This window comes from Meleagris gallopavo, chromosome 10 (assembly GCF_905368555.1).
Source record: "Meleagris gallopavo chromosome 10, MGAL_WU_HG_1.1, whole genome shotgun sequence".
In the NCBI taxonomy this organism is placed as follows: domain Eukaryota; kingdom Metazoa; phylum Chordata; class Aves; order Galliformes; family Phasianidae; genus Meleagris; species Meleagris gallopavo.
This window is the reverse complement of record NC_139413.1, coordinates 3715837-3734755: the sequence shown is the minus strand read 5'-3', so window position 1 is coordinate 3734755 and position 18919 is coordinate 3715837. Positions and strand designations below refer to the sequence as shown.

Here is an 18919-nt window from a genome sequence, read left to right as displayed (position 1 = left end):
TTTGCTGGAGATTGCTGCATACCTGAGGCTTTCTGAAGGTAAGCAGCTTCTTTCCTTTGTTTCTGTGCCCTAAGCTGCTGCATTTGGGCTTATCCTTGCTTGCTGTAGCCTAGGACTTTGCTACTCTGCTGCTGTAGCTGCACTTTTCATGGTGTTATAGCATGTTACAGATGGGAACATTGTGGTCAGAGGAAGACAAGAGGAAGGAAGCTCTGGGTAGGAGATTGGTGTGGCTCACTGTCGTCCATGGCACTGCTGGCTCTGGGCTGAATTTGCATCTGGTTGGCCAAACCTTGTGCTGGGTTCATGGTTGTCACTTTGCCCCCCGGCTCCTTGGCTTAGGCGTAAAGCTGAATTAACTTCAGTCAATTATATGAACCTTCTATGCTATATGAAGCTCTCTCCTATTGATTCCACTTAAATCCTTCAGGGGGAAAAAGGTGCAATTTTAAATTTAGCACGATTGCAAAAGGTGACTATTTTATCGATCTCTGCAGTATCTCTATGAATTGCAGTGGCCTTTTACTGGAGGAAACTCTGATTTTGCACAAACTGGGATCAGTCTGGGCAAGCCCTTTCCGAGTACAGCCCTGCCAAGTATTCAGGCACAGTGCTCCAACCTCACCAAGTGGGAATAGGGCTGTTGGTGGGCTCCCATCCTTCACATTGTCCCCCAGCCTCAGTCAGGGCATGTAGTGACTGGCTCTGTTAGCATTACACTGATATAAATTTAAATCCTTCTGCTGCTCTCTCTGCTCGCAGCCCTGTGCTTTCAGGAAGAAAGAGAATGGGGAACAACTTCTTTAATGAAGTACAGCATTTAAATTCTCTTTATATTTAGTCCTATCCAGAGCTCTTTATCCAAATGAAGCAGAAAGCGTTTACAGCTGTATTTTCCATCACACCAACCAAGGAATATATTCATTTGCAGTAACATGGCACTCAATGAAGTGGAAAATAAGCTCCCCAAATTGCTCTCGCTATGAAACTGTCTCCATAACGAGGAAAAGCCTGGTTGGAGGCTACTGACCAGTCACTTTGGTTATGATAAAAATTAATTTGGTCCAACACCTGAGCTGTGGCCGAAGCTTGGCCCCAGGACGGCTCTGCTCTGTGCCACAGGTGATGCCCATCATCACCAAAGGGGCACTTTGTCACTATGGCAGGACTTGCAGTGAATCTGAAACCGTGACCTGGGGCAGGCATGGTGGGTTCAAGCTGCCCAGAGCAGAGGGGATGCCAGTGGGTTCCTCCTCCCTCTGCAGCTATCAGAGGAGGATGTGAGTAGGACGTTAAGCAGGTACTGGCAAAACGGAGCGGAGGGCTTACTAATTGCTTGTGATGTTTTGTCCAGCTCCATCAATGTGAGCTACAATTGCTACTGGAAATGCAGTTAATAATTAAGCACCCAGCACTGGCAGGTGTCAGCAGGAATTCCCAGGACTAGCATCCCTGTGCTGACAGCCCCAGCAGTGGGTAGAATGAGACCCCCGCTGCCTGGCTTGATGCTCAGTGGAATGCAAATCCCTGCTGTTCCCAGCAAGGATGTTCTGCAGGAACAGAATGACTCAGGGTGCACCTCCGTGAGCTGCTGAGGATGTCCCCAGCCTGGGTGCTGCAGGTCCTGGCTGAGTTTAGCTGGATGGCACGTCCCTGTTCTTGCAGCAGCATGTGGTGTGCCAGCTGGGGATGGTAGCGCATGGGGTGGCAGAAAGCAGTGCAGAACCCTTATGCCTTGAAGCCCCCCCCGATGGCCCTGCTGCCTTTCACATCCTGCAGACCCTTCCTCAGCTCAGACAGCATCCTCTCCCCTCACAGCATTCACTGCTGCTTGTCGTGTCTGGGGGCACTCCTCAAGTTGGCTCTTGTTTTTCATTATATTTTGCCTCTGAAGATGTGCTGATTTGCTAATTTTTTTCTTCCCTCCTCTTGCTCTTTTTATTTTATTACAGAATTTAGGCTCTTCAAAAAACATCCCCAGCTTTTAGGGAGTGCAGAGCTTTTTCCCCGAGTGTGGATTTCCAACCACAGGGCTGACTGATGGTGATTCCCTTATTAAATTGCACTTAGAGGCAGCGACTGTCAGGCAGGAACGGAGAGAGCTTCTCCGATAAGTTGGAGCTATTCATTATTAAATTATCTTCATTCACTCAAACAGCTCATTTTCATTGAATTAGATGAAAAGTGCTCAAAGCCAGCTGCTGCAGCGGCTCAGAGGCTGCCAGGAGCACTGTGCACATGTCACTGCTGGCTTTAGTGGGGGATGGCCATGCTCTGGCCATCCTTCGGCTGTGTGACTGTCCTGGATGTGCTGGGCATTGCTTCAGCCAATGGCCCAACCCTGGGAAACTTGGCACAGCAGCTCTGAGAGATGGAGCTGGTGGGAAACCACCCAGGTCTGGGCTCTGCTGGCTGGGGTGACCAAGAAGGGGATGTGAGGGCTGGTGTGACCTCTGGAGAGATCTGCGTCTCCAAGATTGAATGGATCTCCCAATGGGTCTTCTTTGGTGTGAAGTTTTAGTTTTTGGAATCTAGGTACATGGAGAAGGATTGGTTTTGTCACCTCTGTCCCAACAAAGCACCAATCCCTCTTTTCCTTCTGTGTGAGGTAAATGCGTGCCCACCATTTAAACATGAAGCAGGCCAGGCTCTGGATGCTCTTGAGAAACATTAGTAACAGCACCAGCTCCACAGTGGATCTTTTTGGGAGAATCACTCCAAAGCAGAATGCCCCATCAATCCTATGCATTTTGGGAAGAGGCTGCATCCCTCCTACACAGAGCAGGTTATGCCTTTGTGGGTCACTGGAAACCCCTTCAGCTCATAGATCTGGGGCCCTTCACACCTCATACCAGTGCAGTGGTGGAGTGGCCACTTTTTTTTTTTTTTTTTTTCCACATGAGCATTCATTGCAGCGTTCCCATGAGCATCCAGACCAGCTTGGTGCCAGCAGATGCTATTCCTTGCCAGCAAATCTCACCCAGAGAAACGGCTTTGATCAATGCTCTTGGATTTCAGGCGTCAGCCTTGATCAAGGCAAGGGGAGGGACTGGCTTGAACTCTTCAGGGACAGTGCAGGAAAAGCAGCTCTGAGAAAAACCTGCTTCAAAGTGGGAAGTGGTGCTGCTGGAATAAGAGTGAAGAGGAGGAGGAAGGCTTCTGACTCTCCAGGGGCTCAAGGTGGGCTGGGCTGGGTATGGTTCCAGCAGAGTCAGTGGTAGAGGCACTGCTGTGGGTTGGGTTAGGGTGGGGTGCAGACCACACACCAGCCATCTCCCCTCCATCCTTCCCTTGTCCACCTCCTGCTCTTGGGCTGTTCCTGGTCTCTGGTGCACAGGCGCTCTCCTTCCCTTTGCTCCACAGATGGCAGGCAGGAGAGCCAGCCAGCCAGATGTGCATTTCATAGCTCCCAAGCCAGGCATAACTAAACATTTACATTTATTACCAATTAGAGGGGAAACAGACTGTAGTTTTATGGACTGTATGTGTCTGGGTGTGTTTCTTTTTGTGACCTTACTTACCACCCCAATAACCAATTACCATTTTCAGGGGGGCAAGACCCCTCCAATTGCCTGGACATCATCTGTGGCACCAACTGCTATACCTCAACATTTTCCTCGTGTCTGCTTTCTTCCAGCAGTGCCCTTGGCCCTAAAGCAAGCCCTGAGCATCCAGCCTGACCTGTGCCCCTATATCCCTGGTTTCCCAGGCAACATCCTCTGGTTGGGATACAGGATTCTATTTTCATCCTCTGCCTGGAAATGTTTGCAAGGAACTTCAGCATGGCCTGGCTGGGAAGCGTGGGGTCCCCAGCTTTGTGCTTGGGTTTTCCCAATCACTGCTAATCAGTAAATGCATGTGCTGGCCCACCTGGGTTTAAGATTTAAAAAAATAATCATCTTTTTTTTTTTTTTTTTTTCCACCCCTCTCCCTCAACCCTGCTGGAGCATGACGGAGGTGGGAGCTCTTGGCAGCTGGGATGTTAAATGTTTTTCCATATGGTCTCTTGGTTATTAATGGATTTTAACACTTGGCAAAGTAGAAATTAGGAGATAAAAGCTATTAGAAAGTAATTTGGGTAATCACTGCATCTGTTCCCTCAGGAGCCTTCCTGAGAGCACTGCTCCCAGTGCCATTGCCGACTCCTGGGAAAAAGGGAAATCTGACTGTGCTGGAGCTTTGTGGGGCAGGGTGAGGACATGGCCTGGGTGGAGCAGGCAGGCTCCAGGCATCTCTGCTCTCAGACTTATTGCATTTCATAGGGATTTTACGTTGTGTTTTTTGGAGTGTTATGTCAGCAAAAGAACTCTAGAAATTAGATTGGAAGAACAATGTCCTGGCGTGCCATGGACTGGGGACGTAAGCCTTGCGTGGTGTGGACTCTCTGCTTTTGCTCTTCAGAGACAAACTGGGCTACAGAGAGGAAAATAAGAGCCTTTGCTCATCAGCTCCCATCTTGTTTTCCTGATCCATAACACTAGGGAAGACCAGACAAGGAATAGAGAGTCATTAAGGTTGTTGAAGACCTCTAAGATCCCCAAGTCCAACCCATCCCACTGTGCCCACTGACCATGGCCTCAGTGCTACCTGTCCACAGTTCTCAAGCACCTCCAGAAATGGTGAACCCACCACCTCTATGGGAAACCCATTTTGGTGCTTCATCATTCTTTTGGAAAAGAAATGTTTCCTAATATCCAACCTGAACCTTTCCTGGTGTGATCTGAGGCCATTCCCTCTTATTCTATCATGTCCCTGTCTGGAGCTGCAGAGGTGTGAGGGAAGGTAGAAGCTCATCTACACTGCCAAAATACATGTTGAGCTGAATTTTTTGCGTAGAAATGGGTCAAAACTCAGTGTGTCTGCTCAGCTAGATGGTGCTGTAACCTGTCACAGGGATGTAGTAGCAACCTGTCATGGGGATACAGTAAGCACCATTGATTTGGTGGGCAGTTGGCTATGAGGGTTCATGCCTTCCTGCCTGCAGGCTGGGAGAGTGCTTTTAAAAAATAGTCACTCTATCAGCAAACCTGGCCTGTGCACCATCCCTGGGCAGCAGTGTGCTCTGAGATGTGTCACAGTGATCCCCTCAGGTCCCTCACTGGCTCCAGTGGTGACAAGCTCAGAGACAGCTCGGGGTGTTTTTCTGCATACCTTTGCCTTGTGATTAGCTCTCTGCTAAATCCCTCGTGGTCTCAGCCTCTGGTCCAGGAGCAGAACCATGATCTTGTGAGGAGTCCCCTGGGAGCAGAGTCAGGAGTCAGCCCAGTGATGTAAGTCAGGACGTAGCTGTGCCGATTGGCACTGGCTGTGGTGGCAGTTATGATGCATTGCTCATCAGTGCTTGTGGCACAGCTAGGGATGCTGGTGTGGTTCAGGATCCTGGGGGTGTTATTAGAAGGAGAGCTGCAGTGTCCCATGCTTGAGTGCATCTTGAGGTGGGGATTGTGCTAGGGTTGCTGTCACTCCTTAGGTAGATGTTCTGGATGGAAGTGGGCCACCTAAGTTAGTCACCTACAAGTGTGTACGTGCCCGTGGGTGGTGGAAGGTGGCAGGGTTAGAATCTTAGAACCATAAAGGTTGGAAAGACCATTAAGATCAGCTGGTCCAACCATCAACACGTTAGTGATTGGCAAGGGCATGCACACGTATTTTGGGAGGTGATGGCAGTTGGAATTGGAGGAGGAAAAAGCAACTCTGCAATGGGCTGTGGGCCAGGTGATGCTCAAGCATGTGCAGGACTGGTGACTGACAGTGCCACATCCCTCCTTATTCTCCCCTGCTGCTCGGTGTAGGAGAAGCTCCAGAAGCTCAGAGAGAGCACAGAAAGCTCTGGACAAAGAAAATGAAAGTGATGGGATCTTTCCTGCATTGTGGATCTGCATTTTCAATTCCTTGTGATGGTGTGTGTCTCCTGCCCACCATCTCCCCTACTGTCTTCCCAAGAGGTCCCAGCAGGTGGTGGGAGGCGGAGAAAGGAGCCATTGAGGTCATCAACATCATCATCTCAAGGGCTACTGATCCCCATTCTCTCAGAGAAGTGGCCATTTGCCACGGCCCCATGGAGCTTCTGCAAAGAGGGACCCCAGGGAGTGCAGTGTGGGCGGATGAGAGCCCTCAAGAGCTTTGAAAGTGATGGCAGAGAGATGGATCAAGGGGGAAAACCATCGGAAAGGGGAGAAAATAGACCTAAAGAGAGAAACTGAAATCGTGCTGAAGCAGCTGATGACAACCCAAACAGCAGGGGAAGGATCTTGCCTGCCAATTAACGAGGCTCTGGTGGTAATTTGCCACCTCGACTGCACTTCTTAGCTTGTCAGGAGATGGGGGGAGGGAAAAAAACAGAACTGAAAAAGGAACGGCAAGGCTCGATCTTGCCTCTGGGCTCTGCGGATGCTGCTGGGTTGTGGGGATGCTGCTGGAGCTGTTTGAGCTCAGTATTTGTATAGGCAGGGAAACGCCCTTGTGGTAACACCCTGAGGCCAACACTTGGGATTCTGGCCTTTTCTGATGTGAAGAGTAGCTTTGCAAAGTATAAATGCAGAGGCTCACAACCCAGTGCACAGGTAGAGAGAGCCCCAAACATTCAATTTTTAAAAAAGCTGGCGGGTTTGAAACAAAATTCCCAGAGAAGGATGCAGGGTGTCAACCCCCGGGGCTTCTTGCAGCAGTACTGGGGCAGTGGTGGCACTTTGGGGCTGGTGGAGAGGGAGGATGGTGCCTTTATGTACTGCCTCTTTGTTTTTAAGCAACTTGGGCATATGTTACTGGGTAAGAGATGCAGTCCCCAGGGAACACAGAGGATGGGAGCAGAGGATCATTAGCCTGATACTCATCTTGATTGATGAGGGGAAGGTGCACCTGAGCATCATCTCTGCGGATGGCCATTTACCCAGGGAGACCAGAGACCAAGCCACAAGCTCTGCCAAATCCTTGAGGTGACGTGTGTTACCAAAAACCCTCCAGCTGTGCAGGTGCCCCTTAGCAGGACATCCACACCCCCTCCCCCACTTGTCCCCAGAGAGCTGTGACAAAGAGAGGATTGTTTTCACTTCCCCTGTGCTTTTAAATGCCTCATTTTTTTTTTCTTTTAGGACTAGGAGACACAAGCAAAGGAAGCCAGTTGTACAGAAAGCAGAAGTCCAGGTGACAGATTGAGGAATGCTACAAGCACAGTAGGCTGCCTGATAGATTGATAGATTAGACAGAGAATATAAATAGCATTGTTTATCTATCCCACTTTTATTTTCCTCCCACTTGTCTCCCTATCTACCCTGGTTTTGTTTTCCACCCACTTATCTCTCTATCTATCCAGCCTGAGGATGGAGGAGCAGCAGAATGGGTGAGCTCAAGTTGCTGTGTTTCTTGTGGCATTCGAGCAAAGTTTTGGCAGCTGGGGAAAGTTTGGCAGAGCTGTGAAGATCACCCTGAGCAATGGGGCTGCTCCAGGAGGCAGAGCTTTTCCACTCCTGATGTTCTGCAGGGTTGCTGGGGATGTTGGCCTTACGTAGTCTTTTGAAGGCCCCATCAGCACATGAAGGAAGATGCAGAGATGCCCTTGGTGCCTGCACTGAGTCTAGCTGATAGAGAGATGAAGCAGCTCTAAGGGAGTGGTGAATGTGGAGGGCAACAAGGATGCCGCAGGTTCGGAGCAGCCTCCATATACAGACCTAATAAGGAAGACACATCAAAGATATGTCATCCACATGACTGAAAGGGTGGCTGTAGTCAGTGACTCCCCATCCCTTCCCATACTTCCCCCACGTGCAGTGGAGAGGCACCAAACAAACCTCCTAGTGCCCATTTCTGGCATGCCCGAGGGGGTGCAGTGTGCCACAGATGGCCTTAATGAGCCACCTAAGAATCCTGAGCACCCCTCTGGGTTAATGAGGCCACTGACAGGAGTCAGATGGCCAGCTAGCATGGAGAGTGCTCCCTGCCTATGCCTTCTCAGGAGGCTTTGCTCAATGCCAGGCTTGCATGATGGGGCAGGAAACACTGGGGCACATGGTGCTGGAGCCTCCTCGCCACCCCCCCCAGCACAGCAATGGAAAAGCCAGGGCCAGAGATGACATCATTCTTGTTCTTTTTTTTTTTTTTTTTTCCTCAGTTATTTTTGGTTGCTCTTTTGCTCAAAAAAAGGCATTTTTTTAAAAAATATATTAAACAGATACATTTTACTAAGATGTCTCTCAGCTGGAGCCACCAACAAGAAATGATCCTCCCCAAATAGATAAGCTTAAAAAAAACCCTCCCAAGCCAAATAAATAAATACATAAATAAAACATTTTTCTTTTATCTTTTTCTTTCCTCCTTTTGTTTCCATTTCTTTGTAAGGAAAAGCGGCCCAGAGATCTTCACTGGCGTCCGTAACAGCAGCATTGTGGGGCAGATGCCAGGTCCCTGCCTGCACTGAAGGGAGTGATGTCTCAGCTCTGCCCATCGTGTTGTCCCCCTGTGCCACCTGTGAGGACACAGCCACAGGAATAGTGCGTTGCAAAGGCATCTGTAGAAACTCATCTTAAAAAGACTAAAAAACTGGGGTGCTGCTAGAGGAACTGATGATGGGCACTGGGAGCCCTCGTGGTGTTGGGTTGTTTGCTCCGGTGGGGCCACCAACACATGCCCCTGCCACCAGCGTGTGTCCCCAAACAGAAGAGGTGACTGCTGGCAATGTCCCCGGGCACGAAGCCATCCTGCGCTCACAGGCCCACTGGATTGTGCCCCACATCTTTATGGCCGGTGGCTGGGTGTACCATGGAAGCACACTGTTGGCATGAAGGTAAGGCCTTGATTTCATTCTTTTCGGAGTGCTTTTTAATATTTCATTTTATTTTTTTTCAGGAGAGTCTTTTCACCAGGCTCTCTCGCTCTGTGATTTGAGTGTCGCAGCTGCTAGCTGCACAGCTTGCCCATCTCCTGCTCCACTGCATTGGGCAGCCGTGCACTGAAGGCTCGCAGAGAGGACTGGATCCTGGCCACCTCGTTGTTGGCCAGCTTGAGCCTGTGACGAAGCAGGCAGGTGAAGAGGTCGAGGCGGGTTTTGCCAGGGGGTGACAGCCTGTTAACCCGGTCCCGGATCTCCACCAGCTGCAGCATGGCTGAAGCCTGCGATCCCTGCGTGTAGGGGTAGTCCAGCTGTAGGATCAGGTCACGAATGGAGTCCGGTTCAAAGGGCAGGCTGTAGCCAAAGACCTGCAGGCTGTTGATCTTCATGTAGCCCAGGTTCTTGGAGGGATCTGTCATCTCCAAGGGCTCATAGTAGATGGTCTCGTTGGAGCTATCATCCAGAGACTTGATGCGGCTCCGCAAGTAGACGTGGACTGTTTCAAAGAAGGTCTTCCATTTGTTGCCCAAAGTGAGCGTCCAGTTTTGGCACTGGGCAGAGGCATCCACGTTAGTCCTTTCCCAGTCTGGGAAGCTGCCCTCGTTGACGGGCATGAACCAGCTCTCTGAGTGGCTTCCCCCAAAGGGGTTGACGTAGATGGCCATGACGGGTTCCAGCGTGCTGTTCTTGGTGAGGCAGATCTGCAGGGAGAGGGCCAACATCACGTGAACCAGGCCTGGCTTGTACTTGTTGCTTTTCAGGGTCAGGAGCATGCGCTTCCTCCAGGAGGGGTCAAACCAGCTCCCGAGGCGCATGTCATTGCTGATGAAAATGGAGTGCACCTCGATGCGGCTGTCCCGTTTCTGCAGGAGGTACTTGAGCTCCAGGTCCTGCAGGTCTGTCTCCAGTCCCAGGTAATGCTCCAGTGAGTCGGCCACCTCGGGGCGGCAGAAGCCCTGGGCCAGCACGTAGCCGTGGTTGCAGGTCCCGCAGCGAGTGCTGTTGTCCTCGGCGCAGCTGGCGCAGGCTGGCCCCTCACCCAAGGCACACGGGATGGCCCCTTGGCAGGAGGGCTGCTCCGAGGGGCACGTGCAGCTGTGGCTTTCTTCCAGGAAGGTCCCAGGCACTGTCGTCTCACCACAGTAGAGGAGCGACTGAGCGCGGCCCCACCAGTAATGAAGTGGCCTACAGGGGAGAAAGAGCACGGGAGGACAGCTGCTTAGGGTAGAATTGCTAAGGTTGGAAAAGACCACTAAGATCGCCTAGTCCAAATATCCCCGCCATGCCCGCTGACCATGCCCCCCCTCTCCTTTCGGGTAGTTGTAGAGAGCAATAAGGTCTCCTGGTCTGAACGATCCTCAGACAGTTTCAGGGCTGGAAGAAAAACCCAACTTGTGTTCATTTTTTTTGGGGGGGGGGCCACACAACACCACTGGTGTCTCCCACCGAACCAATCCTTGTTTTCCACTTCCAGGCTTGAACCCAACCTGTGAGGACTGCATCCCTGGGTGGCAAAGCTGTCCTCAGGCTTCCCTCTGGCAAGGTGGGAGCTCCTTGAGTCCCGGGGGGAGATAGACCATAGGACTGAGCTTCCCCAGGGCTCTGACTTGCAGCATGGGGCTGTGGCATCCTACCTCTCCTTTGGCAGTTTGAAGCGGGGTTGCCGGTGGCAGCGTTTGCTGAGGTTGAAGAGCCTCCGAATGATGTGGTGGGTTTTCCTGGAGAGCAGCTTGAGGCTGGTGCCCAGCTGTTGGTAGCGGTGTTGAATGTCCAGGTCCATGGCCCAGAAGTGGGAGATGGCCGTCCTGTTCAGGAAGCGGTCCCCTGGGAGCTTCTTCACCAGGGCCTGAAACTCCTCTGTGGGGAGACAGACACCAAGTCAGCGAACCTGGTGTCATCTGTTGTTGTTTTCCATTAAAAAAATGCCCGTAGGCTCTTTGGTCCTCAAGGCGAGACCCATCTTCTGTGCTTGCTGTGAGACTACTTGTCTGGACCCTGCCTTACAGCCTCCGCCCACCCTGAGCACCCATGGATGCTTCCTGGCCACATGTGCTAACCTGACCTACTTCAAGGGAAGGCTCTGGCAAGGAGATGCTATTGGAGCCGGGGTATAGCACCCGGCACAGTGTCTCCCATCCTTACCTGACTCCTCAAACTGGCTGTGGTGGCTGTCCCAGGCACGCTGGAGCTGGACCAAGTTGCCCTCGAGTGCCTGGATGTCGGCCTCAGGGCAGTTGCAGTGGGGGAAGGTGGGCTGGCATTGGCAGCGGCAGTCGCTCCGGCGGCACACCAGCTCCCCAACCGAGCTGCAGGCGATGTAGCTCAAAGCGGCTGCCACGAAACGCTCCCTCAGGTGATGGGGCAGCACTGTCTGCAGCCCTGCAGGTGAAAAGGAGCCCAGGGGAGATAAGAGGGCTCAGCACTCCCAGATGGACCTCGTTGGGCCCCTCCCAGACCACCTGGATGCTCACATCCACTGGCAGCAGAGCCGCCTGTCTGGACTCTCTATTGATCGTAGCTCCTCTTGGCAAAGGAGACGCATCTCCTTCCTGCCCAACTTTAACTTATTTATCTCTAAAGCAGCAGCCCGACCTGGCACCCCCCCCCCCCCCTACACAAATCCCTTGGTGGCCCTTCTGCCATCCCTGCAGCACGGTCCCTACCTTGCAGCTGCACCTTGTTCTCCGGGCTCTGCACCAGCACCGAGCTCACCGAGTCCAGGTTGTCGTAATTGCTGCAGCCCAGCGGCCCTGTCCGTGTTTCTGTCACCTGGTTGGGACCGTAGATGGTGAGGGACATAGGAGAGGATGCGTACCACTATGCACAGAGGGGCTGCAGACAGCTCCTAGCTAGCAAGGCAACACTGCGGCAGCTTGGAGAGGAGAAATAATTGCCTGCTAATTGGCTTGTTGACAGCCAGCAGCCCGGCCTCCAGCCTGCTGAAAAATGCGCCTTCATTAGCGCGCCCAATTTCCCATAAATAATGCGGATGTGCACACTTCTCCAGGGCTCGCCCTGCCCTGCCTTGCCGCCATCCCTGCTGGGCTGCACTGCCCACCCGCTGTCTCCCTCTCGCTGCCCCCTCGCCTACCTTGATGGCAGCCGTGGCAATCTGGATGTGGTGCAGCCGACGCAGCGTGCTCTCGCGGTCGATGAAGTAGGAGGCTGCCAGCTGGTGCAGCGTCTCCAGTGACACCGCTGAGCCGTTCCCAGCCCCCGACAGCTCTGCCCGATGGCTCAGCTTGCGCTTGTCCACAAAAATGGTCAGGGACTCCTCTCCTGTGGGGACACACGATGTGTCTCCTTCTTGGTCATATTTCTCCCCCAAACCCGTCTTCTTTTTGCCCCCAGCTCACCTCCCAGCGTGGCGGCCAGCAAGAAGTGTGTCCCGTATTTCTTGATGATGCTGTCGGTGACCTGCTGCAGGCTGGGCCGGCGCCCCAGCAAGCGGATGTTGCGGATGAATTCAGGGGCAAGGGGCAGCGGTAAGCTGAAGAAATCCTTCCTCTCCAAAGCCAGGTTGTTCACCTTCCAGCGTGCAAACTCCCTGCGGCAGGAAAGAGAAAAGTGACGGTCAGAGGCAGGGGGTGGATGGGAAAGGGATGCTCAGGGACAAGGTTTCATCAGTCTCTAAACCACTGATGGTAATAATGAGCTGCATGCAGCAGAGGTATCCACGTGGCATTGATGTCACCTCTTCCATCCTGCTGGCTTCACCCATCTTTGAGCCCCATTCCCGTGGATCCAGGTAGAAATCCTGGGTGCTTACAGCTGTGGATGATGAGAGTGTTATCTATGAAGCTGGAGGTGGAGGAAGTGCATGGGGTGAGGGTGCTGGACGTAGTGGGCATGGCACCGGTGGGATGTGAAACTCTGGTGCTGGTCCCCACTGGAAGCTTGGGTAGCTCTGAGAGGGGCAGGATCCGGCCTTTCTCATTCAATCTTGGGTTTTTGTGCAGACAGCTGACTGCCAGGATGGTGGGATCGTGGTGGGATGGAGGACAGTGTGGCGTTCTGGCGTGGGGTGATGTTTTGTATATATCTCCCTAGAGCTCCTCAGCCTGCTTCCGCCTCAAACAACAGCCCCGCAAACATCATGTGGCCAATTTCAGCCTAATATTCAGCTTTTTGCTCTAATTAACACCAGGTGGTGGCTTTCCAACAGTTTAATTAGAGCTGATTAAGAGAAAAGGGAGAGGAGGAAGGGGGGAAGATTGGACATAGACAGCACTGGGCTGCCTCCCACAGTGGCTTCAGAGCTAAATAAGTCTGATGCTGGGGAGGGAGTGATGTTCCTTGTGGATGGTGTTGCCCCTCAGCCTGGGAAATGTGGGATGGGGGCCACTGATCCTTTGGTCCCCTTGATCTTATCCCATGGGAAATGCGAGGTTATCCTCCTTGGAGGAGGAGTGATTTGGCTGCCATCCCTGTGGGTGCTCCTTTCTGTCCCTCCAGCGTCACCAGCAGTGTCCCTGGAGCATCCCTAGGCAGCGTACAGGGACGGGGAAAGGGGAAATGAGCTCCCTCAGGGCTGGATTCATAACAACACAGCAATCTGTGTGCTGACGTCAGCTCACTGGTGGGATGCAGGGTTTGCTCTGGTGCCGTGAACCCCTCCTGGGCTGCGTGGGCTTTGCAAGGACCCCCAGCATCAGCCTTGTCCTGGCGGAATCCCAGCTAGGCATGCACATCTCAACCAGCATTGCAAATTGCTGCTGGTCTGGGGCAAAACCTGCCTGGGGCTGCAACCTGGTGGTGGGCTGAACTGAAGGGGCCTCCCCAGCCTTTGCAGCTGAAGTAAATGGGATGGTGAAAGGCACGAAAACAAAACATCTCCCCTTGGCAGAGCCTGGCATAGGTGCTGCATCCCGCCACGGGTCCCCTAGAGCAACCCCAGCTTCAGCCACCTGGATTCAACCAGCCCCATCCCTTGGGAGCCCTGCTGCTGCCTCTCACCTGTAGATCCTGTACCTGGTGGTGAAACCCTGCCGGTAGCGCTCCATGAAGTCCACGTACTCCTGGGCTCGGTAGAAGGGACCCCGGTCGGTGAGGAGCCAGTCAAGGGGTGCTCGGCCAGAGGAGGAGGAGGAGGATGAGGAAGAAGGGGATGCTGGGCTGGAGACATGCTGCTCGGTGGCCACGCCGCCTGCCCCGCAGCACACGCTCAGGGCCAGGAGGGCCAGGGGCCACGAGAGCATCGGCAGGAGCCCGTCAGCACGCCGCAGGTTCTGCTGCCCCATGCTGCTGCTGCCCAGCCGGATCCTTCATTCTCTCGCCCCGCCACGCTCCTTGGGGACGGATCCTGCCCTGCAATGGCACCGCACGATGGGTAGATCATGAGTGCGGGGCAACTTTGTGCTAGGTGACATGGGTGTGAGTGGCTTGTGGTCCTAAGGTCACCGGGGACTGGTGTGGAGAGGATGGAGAGTCATCCAGGAAAGAAGGGGACAGATTCTGTAGCGTGGTTTATTGTGATAGCACAAGGAGAAATGGTTTCAAATTAAAAGAGGGGAGATTTAGATCCTGTCCCTAGAGACCCCCAGGGTCAGGCTGGACGGGCTCTGAGCACCTGATGGAGCTGTGGGTGTCCCTGTTCAGTGCAGGGGAGTTGGAGCAGATGGCCTTTACAGGTCCCTTCCAACTCAAATGATTCTACGACAATCCCAGGGAGAGCCTGGGAGGGAGTTAATGGATGTGGAGCATTTTGGGGGTGTCCATCATGACCGTGCATAGCTTCTCCTAGGTTGGTTAAAAAACAGCCTGAAGGCATAGGAAAAATTAACTGCTCTAGCTGTTGGTGTGGTGCTGGGCTTCCTTTTGTGCCATGTTAGTGGCTGAAATGGTGGATGAGTGGGTGTGCAGATGGATAGAATCATAGAATCATAAAGGTTGGAAAAGACCTCTAGGATCCTCCAGTCCAACCATCCACCTGCCACCAGTATCGCCCACTAAGCCATGTCCCTCAGTACCACATCTATACATTTCATAAACGCCTCCAGGGATAGTGACTCCACCAACTCCTTGGGCAGCCTATGCCAGGTGGTTGGATGGGTTTGTCTACCCTGCAGCAGTTGGGCTGGCCACATCAGTGTTTGGAAGATAACCAGCATTTATCTTGAGCTGAGACCTTACTGGTCTTGTAGCATCTGCACTGAGCATCTTAAAACACGAGAAGTTTGCTGGAAGCAGCAGCCTGGGGTCGGAGCCTGCATTTGCTGTGCTCCGTAGGGCAGCTAGTGATAAGGAGCTGCAAGGTGCAAGGGCTGAGCCAGAGCAGGGAGAGGTTTCTTGCCTCGTGCAGCAAGGGCTGGTTGCCTAAAAACCTGCTTTGAACAGAGCGGAGTTCAAAGTCAGCACAGGAACGTCAGAACTGACTCGTTCTTCATTAGCCGATGTAAATGCTGGGTATAAAAATATGGAACTGGGCCACGGAGGGGAGGGCAGCAGGGATGCAGGGAGGGCTCCCGGGCTTATCTCTGGAGCCCAGCAAAGGCTCCAGACTTCAAACGGACGGAGCTGGGGCTTACCCAGCCTGCGTGCCAGCTCCATGCCTTATCCCCAGGCCAGTTAAAACCTGGGAGAAGCCAGCAGCAGCAGGCAGGCTCTGGGATGGGATAGGGGTCAATGGGAACAAGGGTTGGGGACCATATATTCACAGTTCTTCTAGGATATGCCCGTTATTCTCCATAGCAGGAGCCACCCAATGCTCATCCCTGCCAAGCACGCACCAGCCCCGCACTCTCCTAAACAAGGGCTTTGGCAGATGAATCATCGCACTTAAATACGCATTATTATTATTTTCCCCCTTTTCTTCTATTTTTAAACCCTTAAGGGTGTGCTTTGATGACGTGCTCTCAGCCGGCTCCCTGGCAATTTGGAACCAAAATTGAAGTTCTTGTCAGCTGCAATAACCCCGATGGAGGTGCTAGCAGAGCACAGGTGGGCTAAGGGCTGCCATGGGCTGCAGCACAGCCAGCAGGGCCAGGGGGTTGACCAACCCTAGTACACAGTGCTGATGTTCAGTTTGGGGACTTTTGCTACAAGGACACTGAGCTGCTGGATTGCACTCAGAGAAGAGCAGCGAGGCTGGTGAAGGGCTAGAAGACAAGATATATGAGTGATAGAATGTGAGGAAATGGCCTTGAGCTGTGCCATGGAAGGTTCAGTTGGACATTAGGAAGAATATCTTCACGGGGAGGGTCAACCAAGCATTGAGATGGGCTGCCCAGGGCAGTGGGAGAATCCTCATCCCTGCGAACATGGCACTAAGTGACATAGGTTAGTGGTGGTACCATTTGCATTAGGTTGATGGTTGGCCTTGGTGATGCTATAGGAACCAAACTGATACCAGGGACCGGCTATCCCACACCATCATTAGCCACTCTGCTCTATTTGCTCATATTGGAGGTGGGTAGGATAAAATAAGTATGTAAGTGCAAATCTGTACTTGCAGAAGCAGCGGACAGCACAGCTCTTTGGTAGCATATAACCCCATTGACCTCACTACTAGAGCTGGAAATAACTTTCTAATCACTTATCCTTGATCCAAAAGAATGGAGATTTGATGAGAAGCATCTGACTACTCATTTTTTTTTTTTTCTTGATTTAGGGTTTGTATCGCAAAAGCTGGAAAACTTCCAGCTTGCTAATTATTTTTTTCCCCCTTGTCTATAAAAACCTTAACACGAAGGAAGAGGCATTTCAGCACAAATGTCCCTGGCAGACGTGCCCAGGAGCACAGCCTATTTCCTGGCCAGCTCTGCCTGGTCCTGGTGCAGCCCTCTGTGTTCCCGCTGCCTGCAGGCAACAACCCATGCATTGCTGGGATTTCCACGAGCTGCATCTCAAAAAATAGCTTCTTGCAATACCCCGTATGTTCTGAGGCTTCCTCCTGCCCTAAGCACTGAGATGGCAATAGGATCATTTCTGCTTTTGGTGCCTTCACCCAGAAAGCGAGGGGCAGGAGGGCATGCTGGACTCCTCGTTAGCAGCTGGGCAAGCCGCAGGACCCGGCAGCAGCACCACCCTGCCAAGCCGTGCCATGTCCTGCCTGCTTGGATGCCGCCAGCAAAGCAGCTCTGGAGCAACACGCTCCTCCACTAATCAAGCAGGGTTCGATAATTAAGACATTAGCTAATTGTCAGGGACATTAACATTGATTTTTGCCCTTTCACGCTGCAGAAACTGATCCGGCCGCCTGTATGCTGTGAAGCATTCACAAGGGGGTTGGCTGGGGATGTGTCTGAGCCCCCAGGTAGCTGATGCTGGCAGACGGGTGACATCCTGCTCCAGCATCCCTGGGGACAGGGCCAGCTGAGGTGCATCCATGCGGGAGCAATAGGAGAGGGCTTGCCTCGAGCTCCTGCCGATGCCTTTTAGCAGGGATGAAAATCTAACCGAGTCACCTTCTTATTAAATGTGGGAAAGATTTATCAAATTAAGGCCACTTAGAGAGGCTGGGCAGAGGCTAAGTGCCTGGAGCAGATGGGCTCAGCTGTGCATGCCGATGCTATTTGCAGCACTGTGGGGTCAGCCCCACTCTCTGCCCACCCAGGGCCGTGCAGGACCTGAATCCCGAGCACAGGGACAGCCACTTCTGAGCCCACTGTCCCTGCCTGAGCAGCAGTGTTGGTGATCCCCACCGCGGCCCCGAGCTGATTCTTGCTGAACGACTTCAGTAAGTCACTGCCTCTCCCCCCGCCCATGAGACTGGTTTAAAAACCTGCAAGACATTATGATTTGGGTTCCTTTTATTAGCTTTTCTTAGAGCAAGGAACTTTAAGATGAGAGTAAAGGAAAATGTCAGAAAATCCCAGGACTCGGGGAGCTCAGGATTTGCATAAGACATCAGATGAGATGAAGCCCGGGCTGCGATCGAGGGAGACGGCAGCTGCGCGTTCTGTGTCACACCAGTGCCATGTGTTGTGCCCTCTGGCTTCTCTCACCAGAGACTTCCAAACCCACAAGCAGAGACCCTCTTGAAAGAGCAACGCACCAAATCCAGCTCCCTCAGCACGGCGGCTGCTTCCCCTGCCTGGGGCCGAGTTCCCAGCCCCGAGCATCCCCGAAGTCAGCTCCCGGGAGAGGAGGGGGGGTTGGGGGGGAGGGAGGCTCACGCACACAGCGGCATCCCCTCCTACTGTCAGAGCAAGCACAGTGCGAAGTGGCTTCATCCGAATAGGCAGCATCAGGAGCAGGGGAAAAACATGCGGTGTATATGGGACCAGCCCCCCGATCCCAGCCGGGGCTCAGCGCAGGGGGCTGCCCGGTGCAGACCCCACGGCTGCGGTCGGAGGGGGCACACTGACACCTGCCGGCAGGTCCCGCACTCCGGCACCACGGAGGGGACAGCCCGGCACCCCCAGCCCGTGCCCCGGAGCTGCGTTTCGGGGCCAAGCACGGGGCTCCTGGAAAGGAGCGGGGCGGGAGGCACAGCGCTGCGCCGAGAGCTGCTGCTCTCGAGTCCGGCCGGAGTTTGGGCTCCTCTGGACATGATGAAAGCCAGCGGTGAGCGGAGGGAAGCGGGCTGCTGCTATCGGCTTACCCGCTCCTCGCCCCGCTCTGCGGCACCGTTCTGGAAGCCTTCCCGTCCCGCTGAGAGCCAGCTGTTGCTCCAGGTTCTCCCAGCAGGCAGCACAGTTCGGCACCTTAGCTGATTGCCTCCCCGGAGCAGCGCAGCAGAGCAGCGGTGCGTCCGCAGCTCTCGCTCTTCCCAGCCGAAGGCAACCCCGCAACCCAACCGTTGCGGGACACAGCCTCCCGCCTCCCCTCGTCCGCTCCGGGACATCTCACCCAAGGTCACCGAGCCACCCAGCGGGGCGGGGTCACCTCGCACCCATCCGCGCCGTCCGACGCAGCATCCCACCCCACGGGGAGCATCCCCGCTAGCGGAGGAACTCCGCGATCCCGTCGGGCTTACCCCAGGCTCCGGGCGGCAGCGGCAGCAGCGGATCCCGCGGTCCGGTGGCGGCTCAGGCTTCCCGGTGCCGGCCCCGCCGCCCCATGGCGCGGCCCCGCAGGCGGGCAGCCCGCACCGGGTCCCGCCGCGCTCCGCGGCCGCCGCCACCTCCACGCTCACCCCGCCACCGCCGCCGC

At 53.8% G+C, this 18919-nt stretch overlaps 1 protein-coding gene across 1 annotated transcript; it reads right to left on the bottom strand.

Annotated features, from left to right (window-relative positions):
* Window positions 1-8074: 8074 nt before the first annotated feature.
* BRINP2 (BMP/retinoic acid inducible neural specific 2) lies at window positions 8075-18899 on the bottom strand. Its single transcript, XM_010715806.3, has 8 exons — window positions 18744-18899; window positions 13781-14131; window positions 12181-12371; window positions 11916-12103; window positions 11488-11593; window positions 10967-11203; window positions 10459-10681; window positions 8075-10009 (listed from the first exon to the last, which is right to left on the bottom strand). Exons 2-8 carry the CDS (start codon window positions 14062-14064, stop codon window positions 8893-8895), a joined length of 2346 nt encoding a protein of 781 aa, XP_010714108.2. The 5' UTR covers window positions 14065-14131; window positions 18744-18899; the 3' UTR covers window positions 8075-8892.
* Window positions 18900-18919: the final 20 nt, after the last annotated feature.

Excerpts from the sequence above, each read along its gene's own strand:
- BRINP2 (XM_010715806.3), bottom strand. The coding sequence starts at position 14,064 with ATGGGGCAGCAGAACCTGCGGCGTGCTGACGGGCTCCTGCCGATGCTC. Across the intron at positions 10,682-10,966 it reads CAGCCAGTTTGAGGAGTCAG|AGGAGTTTCAGGCCCTGGTG; the intron begins GTAAGGATGGGA and ends GTCTCCCCACAG. Across the intron at positions 10,010-10,458 it reads TTCAAACTGCCAAAGGAGAG|GCCACTTCATTACTGGTGGG; the intron begins GTAGGATGCCAC and ends TCTCCCCTGTAG.